Consider the following 14,697-nt stretch of genomic DNA (forward strand, 5'->3'; position numbering starts at 1 on the left):
AACTGACCTGCACTTACCGTAAACATGTATTTAAAAAGCAATAACGATTGAGAATTGAAAAAAAAAAAAAAAGGAGGAATGGGGTTGTGAATGCGGTGAAATAACATCCTTAAGAAACATTAAATTGGCTCTACCAGTGACTAATTAAAGTGAAAAACAAAAACAGCAGAAGAGCTACACAGTCTTCAATTGATTCGTTTATTTCATAAATCAGTCAAGCACCAAGTTAGCTAATTGTGGGAAAATACAAAAAAAAAAACTGTGTAGCATCAGACGAAATGGTTTGGTAGTGGTTTTAATATTTTTTGCTGAAATTAGTACATGTTTTAATACCTTTTATCTCAGGAAAATTATTTTGTACGTTTTAACTGAGCTGTAAAAAATACGAAAATGTTTTTCACTTAACTGGTTTCTGCAATAAAAAGTAGTGCAAACGTATTTTTATGACATAATTCTCGAATTGTTTAGGATTTTGTTATAAAACTCGTATTAAGGAAATGTATAATATCTTTAGGGGTAGTATTTTCAAGCAATAACTGACAAATTCCGCCTAATACGTTATGTGAAATACCATGGATTTTCATAAACACATTCTTGCAAACGTGTTTCAGTTCACGATCAGTCCTTAAATTATAATTACAAGAATGAGATCTTTGAAAAGTGCCTTCATGAACATTTTCATTGCCAACTCTTGCTCTGGAGTTTGTTTTTTACCTATACCCGTAACTTCAGTAACCTCAACCAAAGTCTGAATATAGGTATCTTGGGAGTTTTTATTTTCAAGAGAATGAAAATGTCTTCATGTTTTAAACATACAAGGAAATAATTTATTACAGTTGTATGAACACTTTTTCTAAAATTAAATTAAAATTAATATAATCAGTTAAAAACCAGACATGTTTCGGAGGAATGCTCCTCCATCTTAGTGGCAATATCACTCCTTTAAGCCACGATACGCGGTCGAACATCTGTACCAGCGTCGTGGTATTGCCACTGAAGATGGAGGAGCATTCCTCCGAAACATGTCTGGTTTTTAACTGATTATATTAATTTTAATTTAATTTTACAAAAAGTGTCAATACAACTGTAATAAATTATTTCCTTGTATGCTTAATATCTCATTTACGAACACTGTTGAATTTGACCTTACTTGTGTAAATTCAATCTTCATGTTTTATTTATCACTTCCTCATTAATGTTTAAATACTATTTCGCATTGCACTTACAAGTGAGAATGTCGGGCTTGGTTTTCTGAGGTACTTCCCCGCCAGAATAAGAAACATAGCCTTCTCCTTTTACCCTTGCATTGATAATAGTATTACGTTTATAAGCGTTTTCGTTTACCACTCCTCGTTTCCTTTTAGGTAAAGGTTCGTCTTATGAACTTTGAGACATTTAACTACGATATAGGTCTATTGTTACTATTAAAATTACCACTACGCTAACCACAAAACACTTTTTCAATCAGTTGGTCACAAAATTATTAACACAAAAGGTACCTGTAGTTTACTGCAGAAACCAGCCAAGCGATGTCGTACCCTCATAGAACGTTATGCTGCCTTTAACTCATTTTTTATTGTTTTGGCGTTTGACTGGTTTCTGAAATAAGGGATTTAATACCTCAGCTAGAGGTTTAAAATATGTGAAAAAATTTCTACAAGCTTTACACCAAATACTTTTAGCATGCATACAAACGTATATGGCAGAGCCTTCTTCAGTTACAAGTCCGAGCCATACGTCGGCAACACTGTAATTAACTGTCAAACGGAGACCTACTATCCAGAATATGTGTTGGTGCTAATGCCGATTTTCAATGTAAATTAATGTTACAATATAAATGTGTGTCGATGGAATTATGTTCGCGGTCATACCAAACGTTAATTATTGATGTGTTATAAACTAAGTGCATGTTGGCGGTAAAAACAAGACAATAAATGAAAATATGGCTGCAGTCTTTAGCAATTTTTACGGTTATTATTAATGACAAGGTGATTGACAATTCTTCTAAATATTAAATATTGTATAAACTACATTTTTATAGTCTTACTTGTGGTTTGTAGTGTATCAGAATTCTAGCCAAATTGTTGGGTCTCGCCTGGTATATCAATAAAGTTACGCCGTTGATTTTCAAGTTCATTGTAAACAGTTGTATTGTGATCCCATAAATGTTGCAGTTTTGTTGAAGATTTGGAATGCCTGCTATATGAGATGCATACACTCAGTTTGGTTTTCAAGGTTTATGTATTATTTATTTTGTAATAAATTAGTTATAAACATGTTTCTTTTCACTTCGTATTTACAGGATTTAAAGTTCACTGAGTTTACGCTAATTGGTACATACTTAATAAATAATGACGTGTTTTGTTCGTATTAGGTTGAAGAAATGTTTCTTCATTTTTCATAGATTTTTATACTTGGTCTTGGACTATTTAAAATTATATTTTAGAAAATTTATAACAAATAATTTAGGATAACAGTATTGTTATGGTGACTAGCCAGGTTCAAACTAAAACTGGCTTCCTGGGCATCTCAAATACTTATAGAAAAGAACGACAGATAACCAAATGAAATTAAAATGTATATGATATCCTAGACCTTTGACGTCAGAGGTGAAACAACATAAAGCGGCAAACATTGTCAATTTACTGTTAGGTTAATTGATTGGAATAGGGTATTGCGAAAGTACGTTATTTTATTAATTTTTGGTACAAGTAACATTTCTTTAAGTATTTATTTATTTTACCTTGTGCCTTCAATAAAAAACACGTATAATTTTAATTTTTTAAAGTTATAAGTGGCTGTACTTACACGGTATTCTGGAACACAAATAAAATACCATTTCGGATTCCGTAATAAATTACGTACATCAATACACTGAATCTTGATCATATGCACTTAGTTTTGTATCAATTGATGTCGAAAATGTACACGTGACAACGAAATCAAAGCGCTAAAACGTCAAACATCATGCCTTTATTTCTCCTCTGCCCGCCTCCACTCAGCGTTGCCAAATCTACCCATGCTCCGACTTGAAACTGAAGATGGCCATCGAAACGTGCTCTTCTTGAAAATGTTTCCACACAGACAGTTCATTTGAATGCTTTGTTCTTAGAAAGCGTACCTGGATGCATTGTCTGATCACCCGACTATGCAGAAAATTTGCCAGACAAGTCACGTTTGGGTGATTTCACGCTAGATCGCGTACAAGTATGCTTTCTCAAAAGACTTGAGCGTACGAAACATTTCCCACAAAATTGACATTTGAATGGTCTCTCACCAGTATGAGTACGAATATGCAGAGTGAGTTCACCCGATTGTGCAAAATTTTTCCCACAAACATCGCATTGAAATGGCTTTATGCCAAAATGTGTACGTGTGTGCCTCTTCATATTACTCGAGTGTACAAAACTTGCCCCACAAACTTCACACTTGTAACGTTTCTCTCCAGTATGCGTACGAGCATGCACTGTGAGATCACCAGAACGTGCAAAATTTTTTCCACAAACACCGCATTTGAACGGCTTTACACCACAATGTGTACATGTGTGCATTGTTAGAGGATTAGATCTCACAAAACATTTCCCGCAAACGTTGCATTTTGCAGACCGATCGGCAGAATGAATACCTGCATGCCTTCGCAAGTGACTTGGACTCATAAAACATTTTCCACAAACATTACACTTGAATGGTCTCTCGCCAGTATGCGTACGTTTATGAATTACAAAATCCCATGAACGTGCAAAATATTTTCCACACACATCGCATTTGAATGGCTTCTCCCCTGTATGAGTATGTACATGGCTTTTGAAATGTTCTGAACCTACAACATACCTCCCACTAGTATCATATTGAAATCTCCTTTCAGCGGTATGAGTCCGTAAATGCAGTAAATACTCTTGGTCGGTCTGTAACAATTTGCCACAAACTTCACACTTACAGGAACCTTCATCCGTGTAACAAACCGACTGTGATTCCACGCTGTTCTCTCTTCTAAAAATTTGATCGTAAAACTGGAGTTGAGGTGTACTTTCTGTGACAGGATACTCTGAGGAACAATTTTCTGGTTTCGTGAAGTCCACTAGTGGTATTTCATTCTCGCTGGTGTTAAAAGAGCTGTAAAGAGATTTATCTTTAGTGGAAGAATCATCGCTGCAACAGACGTTATCAACATTGCTGTCATAAAATTACGAGGAACGAGAAATATGTAAAGAAATATCATAGAATATTTCGCTAGGAATATCGCTTAGCTCGGATGTTAGATGTCAGGTTGGAGCATTAAGACAACATACAGAAACTGGGGAGTAAATAGAGACACAAGTAGTGGTGAATCTTTTGAAGTTGAAAAATATGAAGCAGGCCTCGGAAAAATAGGTTCGCAATTACAATGACTATTACACAATTAGAAGAAAGTATATATGAAGATTAGAAGTAACGAAGTACTCCAATACAATAAAATATTGGCTTACGAAAATACAATCGTCTTGAAATGTATTATTGTACAATCTCTAAATTACAAACATTACGCTAGATGGCAGTAGTGTGTTATGTTTAGCTGTTTTCTTGTTATCAGTTGTGCCAACTATGGAATCTTCATTGACTCTGTGGTCGGTTACTAGTCAAGAAGGCTTTGTTGATTCAGATTCATTTTTATTAAAAAGTTGCATTCCACTTCAATTATCCGGATCCCAGGAATCAACGTCACTTGACACATGATTTTCAATAAGTCTTAGTATTAAACAATCTCTGATACGTGACTATTCATAATATCATATCGCAGAAGTTATAACAACCTATTATAAACAAGTGTTACAAAAGTTTTAATTTGGGGATGAAGAAATAAACAAGAAAAGTTTTAATTAACGATGTTGAAATAAAATAATAAACATTAATAATTTTAAAGGAACAATTATTGAAAGTACAATTGTCAAATTTGAATGTTTTGGTGGTTCAATTGGTGTTATATTAGACGTGTGCGTAAAAGAAGTGGAACTCGTTGATGTACATGGTGTATTCCTCAATTTATTCAGGATTTCCGAATGGTGCTCTTCATATATTTGTAAATAGGATTTCAGGGAAGATGCATAGCTATGAACAGTGAGATTTATTAATTCTTGTTCTTGAATGCCAATGAGAGTCATATTTGAAAGTGTTGTGTATCGACTGGAGTGGTTTGTATTTTTTTTTTTTGACGTCCAGACCAATGCAGTTTGAAATGTTGGCAAACAAAGAAACAAATGCTAGGGTAGTGATAAAATTAAACAGATGCTACCGACGAGATAAAATGAAACAAATGCTAGGGACGGGATAAAATTGTGCGATAAGCGGCCATGATTGGTTGAAAGACGTCCTTTCGTACGATTTTATTGGTCAAAAGTAGTATGACGTAGTAAAAGTGTAATAGTCAATTAAATCCCACTCGAGTTTTGATCTTGTCTAGATAAATCAAAACCTCTAGTGAGATTACTGTTGACAAAATAACAAAAGACGAAAGAAATTTATTAATAATATATTTTGCGTTCGGATCTTGGTGCACAGTTAACCTAAAGCCTAGAGCGATGGCTTTACACTTGGTAACCTTGGTTCGAATACTGTCGGGATCATGTTGAGTTTGCAGTGGAGAAAGAGTGTCGGATGGTATCACTGTTCCACAAATAATCAATTTATCTACATACTGAACAGTATACTTCGACTACTAAAACACTGAAAGCGTATGTTTAATGCGTCGAAACAGATACTAAAATTCTTGAAAGTACAGTAAAATCCCTCGTATCCGGCACTAAAATAACCGGCAATACCAAAAGAACGGCACTTTTGGCTAGGCAAAAAAAGAAGCCATTCTTGCGAAAGAGAAGAGTCTGACGAATATGTGAGTGGTTTTCGTAGATCGCACATGCCGCATATCGTGTTTACTCTTTACACTGTTCACGTGTGAAAACATAGCAAAAAAAACCGTTATGCCCCCTGAAGTAGAGGATAGCATCGGTAACCTGTCACTTGGAACTTGAAGCAATACGCAAAGACGATATCTTTCAATTTGACACTTGAACTCACCCCTTTCGAAGGGGTGTTGGATGAGTCTAAATACGAAAGTGTGAATTCTATGTTCCTACAGCGCTAAGCGCTGCTGTTGCACAATGGATTCCGCGAAAAGCAAGCGAAATGTTCTTACGCTGAAAACATCGAGCGCTACTTCAGTTGCAACGTTGGCTACACTGTTCATGACTCCATGACCGCCATTTAAAACTGTCATAAGGTTACGAAAACTTTTAATATTTTTACGCTATTATGAAATACAATTTTACAATGATTATGAGCTGATGAATGTACATTACCGTGTTTAGTACTAAAAAAAAAAACATTATACGTGTTTCAAAACTTTATTTTTAATGATCTATATTAAAATTACTAAATTTCAACATGGAAGAAAATGTTTGTGCAGAACTGTGTGTTTTTACATAACCTATAAACGTATTTTCCAATTATCAGGCAAAATCAGTTATCCGGCACTGGCTTTGTCCCACAGTTGCCGGATACGAGGAATTCTATTGTGTACTTAAAATTCACTAAAATCTGAAAATCAGAGGAACATCATTAATACATTGTATTCTACTTGCATCTGAAACTAGCGAAACACATATGAATAAAATAACATATATAGCATAGATGAGATATAAATTAAGCTACCTGTGTACGAAAAATTTAAGATTAAGAAAACGTTTAACATCTGAAATAATGACAAAAATAATATTTCATTTTTCACAGCAAACATGTCACTGAAATGCATACTTGCAGAGCCTTCTTTAGTTACAAGCCAGAGCATGGGTAGGTTTGGCACCGCAGAGTGAAGGCGGGAGATTTTAAAGTGATATTATGTTTACTCATTGCTTTCGTTATACGTAACGTGTATTTTTTCAATATTACTTTATGCACAAAGGTAAGATCAAGATTCAGATTAGTGATGTAAATTATTACGGGTTCGAAAATAGTATTTTATTGCAATCAATTAGCTATACTTCAGCTACGGCGTAAGTAGGCTACTTACATACAAAGGCTGCCTCTTAAGATAATTAAAAAAAAAAGTTTTTATTGATAGTACGAAAGTAAATAAATAAAAAAGATATTCCTTGCACCGAAGATAATAAAATCAATAATGCAATAAAGACGTAAGTTCCTACGCAGTAATCTTAAGTTCCATTCAGTTAAATTTGTGGCTAGTAAATTGACAATGTTTTGCCGCTTAATGTTGTTTCACCTCTGACGTGAAAGATGTAGGGTAACATGCATTTTAATTTCATGTGATTATGTCGTGCTTTTCTATAAATATTTCAGATGTCCAGGAAGCCAGTTTTAGTTTGAACCTGGCCAGTCACCATAAAATACTGTTATCATAAATTATTTGTTATAAACTTTTTAAAATACAATTTTAAATAAATATAACTACAGAAAACAAGCAAAGAATGTAAATTATGCAAATAGGCCAAAAATAAAATGTCAACAGAAGAAACTATTGACATACCTATTATAATAAAAGTATGAGGATGTAAATACAGTTAAACTAAGTAAAAAAAAAATCTATGGAAAATTAAAAAAACATACCTTCAATATAATATGGTACATAACAAAACGCAACATTATCTATTAAGTACATGTATGTGTCAATTAGCGTAAACTCAGTGAACTTTAAATTCTGTAAATATGAAGTGAAAAGAAACATGTTTATACCTAATTTATTACAAAATAAATAATATTAATAAACAAACCTTGAAAACCAACAAACTGATTATATGCATCTACAAATTATAGGTAGTTCTGGCGTATAGTATCATTCCGAATCTTCAACAAAACTGCAACATTTATGGGATCACAAAACAGCTCTTTACAATGAACTTGAAAACCAATGGCGTAACTTTATTGAAATGGCAGGCGAGACCCAACAACTTGACTAGAATTCTGATACACACAAACCACAAATAAGACTATAAAAATGTAGTTATACAGTACAGTATTTAATATTTAGTTGAATAGTCAATTAGGCTACGTTGTCATCAATAACCGTAAAAATTGACAAAGACTGCAACCATTTTATTTTCATTTATTGTCTTGTTTTTTTTTTTTTCTAACACCAACACGCATTTAGTTTATAATGCATCAACAATGAACGTTTGGTACGACAGCGAACATAATTCCATCGACACACACTTATATTGTAACATTAATTTACATTGAAAATCGGCATTAGCACAAACACGTGTACTGTATGGTAGGCCTCTGGGTGACAGTTAATTACAGTGTTGCCGATATGGCTCCGGCTTGTAACTAAAGAAGGCTCTGATACTTGGTATTACAGTAAATACACTAACACCGTCACAAGATTAGAACACTCAAAATTGTGGTGCTTGTTCAACAATGTAATAATGTCAGCCGAAAAAATGTCTTTCAACATCAACTGGGGTCAATGGGACATTCTTCGAAGAATCCCAATTCAGCTACACCAAGTTTTTTTTCGAAGCTCACCATCATATCGATTTACTACACTGTAGACTGAAAGGATAGATTCAAAGCCAAGGATCAGTGACAGCATATAACGAAAAAATCCTGGCTACTAATTTTATTGGAGAGCAATGATACTTGAAAATGTAAAAATTGTACTTATAGAGTGACAGTTTACCTTCAGTTGTTTTCCCTTCTCTTGACAAACTATAAGCTTTCGATAAATTATGCATCGCTCTCTTCAAATCATTCACAATTTCTACTGCCTTTCAGAATTCACTGTGGAATTCCTTACCTAGTAATGTCAGAGACTAAGGAAATATTTTTCAAACAATTCTCATTAACAATAATAATATGTTTATATGTTTCAAGTTTCTCAATGTTTAATGGTTATATAGGGTCCGGCATGGCGCGTCCTCAGGTTGAGGATAGAGGAGACGGCCTCCAGATATGGAGGGTAGCTGCGAATATATTGAATAAGCAGTCGTGGACAGCCGATAAGGGGCGGTCCTCCAGCTTGGGGGTTAGGCGAAGGGGTAACAACCCATCACCGTAAAAAATAGCATGTTACGAAACCCTACAATAAGCCTCGGAATGGGACTGATCTTGCACAGGACGGGGACCGATGGCAGGCTTATGTGAGGAGGCAATGAACTTTCGGGTTCTTTAAAAGCCATTTGTAAGTAAGTAAGTATAGGGTCCGGCAGTTGGTTCTGATTAGTTTGGTAGAACTGTAAAATGAAACTACTTGTATATATTCCATATTCCAAAAGCAGAATCCCAATCAAGGTTTACTTGTGGCATGTGTTATACACTCTGCACTTATTTGGCATGTCCCACTTGCAACACTAAGGCCCGATTGTATAAACCATTTAATCTTAGATCAGAGGTTAAATTGATCCTTGTTTCAGCTGAACTTGGAATTTTGTGTTGTATAAAGTCTAATCTGAGATTAATTTGTCTCAAACTAAAGTCAACTTCGACTGAAGAAATTTCTCCGATTAAGTTAGATGATCCAAGTTCAGTTATTTCTTTTCTGTTTGAAATATACGAGTGACAGATTGTGCAAGTAAAATATCCATTATTATTAATATTAATAGATATGTTAGGTACATTTATATATATTTCTTTCAATTTCTTGCCTTAATATACAAACATTCTTATATTTTATAAGGCTCTATCGTGTTCAGCAGTATCAAATAACATAACCCATAATTATATTATGTTTATAACAATCATTAATTATTAATGGATATGATAGGTACATTCATAAATGTTCAATTAACTGTATTACTAAACGAAAATTGTCGTTTTATAAAGCTTTATTATGTTTAGCAGTATCAAACACCATAACATGATAACAACTTGGAGAACAGTCAACCTTCTTCTTATTGTCCGCCATTATTTACATTGCAAAAAAAAAAAAAAAAACAGCGTCTCCAACAGAGTGTAATACGGAAAGTCGCGAAAAAGTAGTTGTAAAGTCGCTAGATTTCTCATTATCAACAAAGAAAGATTAAATTTTGTCACTATGGGGTGCTAAAAAGGTCACTAAATCCCTATTTAAGCAATATAAAAGTTAAAAGAAATTGTTGTTGAAAAAAAGAGTTAAAATCGCTAAGTTGGCAACACTGCACAAAACTGTATAACACGGTCCGCGCATCACGTATTTCACCTGTTTATGCGATGTTGCCAAATCCTTTTCACGTGAACTTAGATTGCATTTGAACCAAGGTAATTTGATCGCAGAAAAGTTTTATACAATAAAAGAAGTGTCTGAACTCGGTTTACTTTTCGATCTTCGATCAAAGTTGATCTTTAGTCAGGGAGTTTTATACAATTGGGCCTAATAGTACCACAGTCATCCGTGTGATGGCTCTCGACAACTACAGAAGAGAACATTCGTTTCTTTCTTGATTTAAGGTACCAAGTAATAAATAATCTTCTATGTCATACCTTACATCAGCCAGAAGAAACTGAGCACTTGCAAACTACACTCACCTCTCAGTCAAGACTTCAGATTCCTCCATAGTTACATCCAGCTCATTATCCGGAGTCACCATGCCAAATATTGGATCCTCCTGAAAATAATAAAGATAACAGGGAAAACTAATGAAGGCAAATTCAAGAGCTCTGAACTAATAACATACAATGGTCTTTGCATTCACCTAATGAATTTTAATATCAAGTCGCACAATTTTCGTCATACAAAAAAAAAAAGAAAAGTATATGAGGCTGGATTATGCACAGAATATGAATCTTCTTCTCTATTTCCGATTTAAAATAAATAAATTAAGTTCTGTTTTTCAGAGCAGAGTGCATCTGATGTTGGAATCAGCGTGAATGAACTGCTAAGAAGGACAGTTACTGATATTAAATATTCCGTAATTAAAACTAGACAACAGTGTCAAGTCACTTAAATACTTTAAATGAATAGATAGTGATCCATTTTTAAATTGGAAAAATATAAATAAGAAATATAGTGTGCTGCAAGATCAATCGGAGTTTTAAATTAGGACATTATACACCATGTCCCGCTTAGAGGGATCGAGAAATAAATGCTCACCATGTAAAATCAGAGGAAGATATTGTTTTGATTTAAATCTGACAAGATGCAGAAACTGTCCAATGGCTTAAAAACAGCTGATATTCATTCGCATGGGCACTAACGTTTTCAATATAAAAATCGTTTAATAGTTACTTGGGTACTGTTACTTATTTATTTATTTATTTAATCCACTCAACAATGTAATTACAGAGTAGAGAAAAGTGAAAATAACAGTAGTAATACATATAATAATGGTAATTTAAACTGAAATTTAAACAGTTAGAATCCAATACTACTCAACAAAAGATATCAAGCAAATATTACCTGTAAATCTCGGTAAACAAAAGAAAAGTATTTACAGTATAAAGAAAACTTAGATTATATTAAAGTAATAAAGCAAGTGATGAAATGCAAAGAACTAGTCACAGATTAATAAGAATAATACAATACCTGATGGGGGACTAGACGTACATTAAGTCAGCAATGTTAACAGAATTAGGAATGAGTTAGTAATGATAATTGCGCTAAACTGGAGAATTCCCACGGTATCTTTGAACCGTGCCGTTACGTTTAGCACCAAATTTAAGTAAATACACAATCTTGCCAACATAAGAACACGACATTGGTGTGTGGCGTCGTTGGAGGGAGAAATTTGTTTCTTTTCTCTCTCTACCTCCTTCGTTCTGAACATTACTGAGAGATAGCACCACTGTTAGCTACAAGATATATTTGCGCAAATATATTAAAGTAGATTACGTGACCTATTACGTGACTTAGATGAGAGTCTCGAGACAAAACAGTTTTGCTATATTTCTTTTTTTTTATTAAATATTAAGCACAGGAACGCCATTTCGTAATTTTATTTAAGAAACAAGCAAAACAAATTATCTTTGCATCAAAAACGGATGCTCCCTGGACCAAATTATCGTATTTTATAATTGTTTGAATGCAACAGAAGCCAGAAGTCTTGCACTTGACTAAGGCAGTGAATTATTTAAGAATATAGTCGCGAATTTTACTACCACCATTTCGATTGTGTTTTGTTTGGCACGGCCCGGTACGGCCTGGTGACTAGTGGCCAGCGAGTAACATCGACTATCGACATTGCTCTGCCATGGGTATTATCCAGTTGTTCCTTAGCAAAATACTTATGGAGTGTTTCGAAAGCTAACAGTATTTATTTCTCTCAAGAGTGTGGCTCTATCCTGAAAGATGTCAATATTGCTCAGTTGATATAGAAGGAACAGATTCTAAGAAGTGGAGATTACTTACAATAACATGTCCTAGCATAGTTTATATAAAATGTTTTACTGGTCCTACAGTTCTCTCTGGGTACATGTATTGCTATCCTAGACAGTAGATGACTATTTACAGAACTTGTTAATAAATTATGGAGGCATTTTATATCAATATTATTCCTTCTGTGTTGCAAACTTTTAAAATTAAAGAGAGACAAAAGAGACGAGTACGAAATACTACTTTCATTATTCCAGAAGGGATAGTAACCAAATGATTTAAGAAACAAAAATCTAATGAATCTTTTTTGAACACTCTCAATTTTGTTAATATATTTAATTTGATAGGGGTTCCATGCAGTACTGCAATATTCAAGTTTTGATCTAACTAATGAAAAAAATAGAATTGTTAAACTATCTTGAAAAGAGAATTTTGTGGTATGTCTATAGATAAATCCTAGAAGTTTCAGAGACTGAGACACAAGTTCAAGTATATGGCTGGAAAAATCCATATTATAAGTGAATCGTATGCCTAAATATTTTACCGTGTCAGTCATTTCCAGTAATTCCCCACCCATTGAGTATCTGTAAGTAAAATAAATTTTTTATCCTAGTATATATCATATAATGACATTTAAGTTGAAATACAGTTTATTCTTCAGTGACCACTTGTGTAACTCGTTTAGATCTCTCTGAAGCAAGTAACAGTCATTAGGTGCAGGACAAGATTTAATAATTTTGACATCATCAGCATAAATTAAACATAGTGAGTTTGATATCGAGTTCGGTAGGTCATTTATAAATAATAAAAATAAAAGTGGACCCAGATTTGATCCTTGAGGGACCCCCGATGTCACAGTAAATTCTTCAGACTGACATTTGTTGAAGACAACAAACTGTTTGCGGTTTAATAGGTAACTTCTAAATAGATTTATAAGAAAATTACTAATCCCGTATTTGGCAAGCTTCTTTAACAATATACAGTGATCAACAGTATCAAATGCTGTTTTGAAGTCTGTGTAGATTACATTAACTGGATTACCTATGTCCATATTTTCAGTGACATAATCACAAAACCATACTAAATTGGATAATTATATACTGTAATGCACTGTTATAGCTCCCGCACTCTCACTTATTACCAATATAACACCATTTCTCCGATAACTCTCCCTGGACTTCTCGTATGTTATATTAGTAATTAGTTAGAAGGGGGGGGCAACAACATTGAGACGATTTTTTATTATGTCTTCTTCAGCGTAGCTTTTCTGGAGAATTGCAAATCTTTTTACTTGTATCATGTAACTGAAATAATGTAATATAATACATTACTATATAAAATGTAAATAAAGTTATTAAAACCTAAACTAGCACTGAGGTGGTTCTCTTCGTATTCTGCTTATACACCTTGCATAAATGAATCTCTGAAAGATTAGGCGTCAAGTCAGGTGACCTTGGTGACTAGGCAAGGATTCTCCTTGTTGCTGAAAAACCAATCCTTGGGGAGTTGATCAACAACACAAGTTCTGCAACATGTCCAGATACACATTCCCATTGATTGTCACCTCGATGAAGGAGAATGGTCCGATGACGGTATGTTCCACGATAAAAGTTAGTGCGATGCCTCACTAAGAACATAGGCACAAGCTTAAGAACAGCTAAAAATGTAATAGTGGCATATGCTGTACTTCACAACTTGGCTGTCATATGGAAAGAGGAACTGTAAGGTGAGTTAAGTTGAGTTTGATTAATAAATCCATAATATTCTCATAGCTAGCAGTGCATCATAACTGCGGAATCCCGGCCAAACAAGTCACTCAACTGAGTGCACTCCTAGTATAATGGCAGTTGACACTAGATATATGCGTCAACATATATGCCTAACTTGAAGTCAGGCCACAAAGGGATACACTGAAGGAGGAAGGTTCGGTTCGGTCCGGTCCTGTGGATTGAATTCGGCGTAGCTCAGTGGTCAGAATGCTTGGTACCTAGAACCAAGGACCCGGGTTCGATCCCCGGCGCCAGAGCGAATTTTTCTCCTCAAATATTAGATTGTCAACATTACAGAGATTATTCTGTAGGACAAATTAATAAATCCATAATATTCACATTGAATAATGCCCATCATCAGAAAGACGTATTCAAGTGAGAATATGATAGCTTTCTAAATTGATTTTAGCAAAAAGAAATTGGATAAGTCCTTTTAGAAATGACTGATTTAATTATAGAGTTACTGTCTAGTAAAAAAATAACTCTCAAATAAATTACTCCAAGTAGAAATAGTGTATCCAGTGCTAATGCCCACACGTCACTGAAACAGATGGCAGAAAGCGATTATTTTTTAATAGGATTTTACGATAATATACCTTTCCACGACGTACAGTAAGTTTAATATAAAAATATTTGGCACCACACATAGATAGC

The 14,697-nt window shown here is 34.2% G+C and overlaps 1 protein-coding gene across 2 annotated transcripts in view; it reads right to left on the reverse strand.

Annotated features, from left to right (window-relative positions):
* Nucleotides 1-269: 269 nt before the first annotated feature.
* Nucleotides 270-14,697, reverse strand: part of LOC138691725 (zinc finger protein 391-like) — a 49,668-nt gene continuing 35,240 nt past the window's right edge. For both annotated transcript variants that reach the window (XM_069814030.1, XM_069814029.1), the window contains exons 4-5: nt 10,492-10,571; nt 270-4,113 (exon numbers count right to left, since the gene is read on the reverse strand). In XM_069814030.1, coding sequence (XP_069670131.1) covers nt 3,147-4,113; nt 10,492-10,571 — 1,047 coding nt within the window. In that variant the 3' untranslated portion in view covers nt 270-3,146. The remainder of the gene's footprint in view (nt 4,114-10,491; nt 10,572-14,697) is intronic.

This window comes from Periplaneta americana, chromosome 16 (assembly GCF_040183065.1).
Source record: "Periplaneta americana isolate PAMFEO1 chromosome 16, P.americana_PAMFEO1_priV1, whole genome shotgun sequence".
In the NCBI taxonomy this organism is placed as follows: Eukaryota; Metazoa; Arthropoda; class Insecta; order Blattodea; family Blattidae; genus Periplaneta; species Periplaneta americana.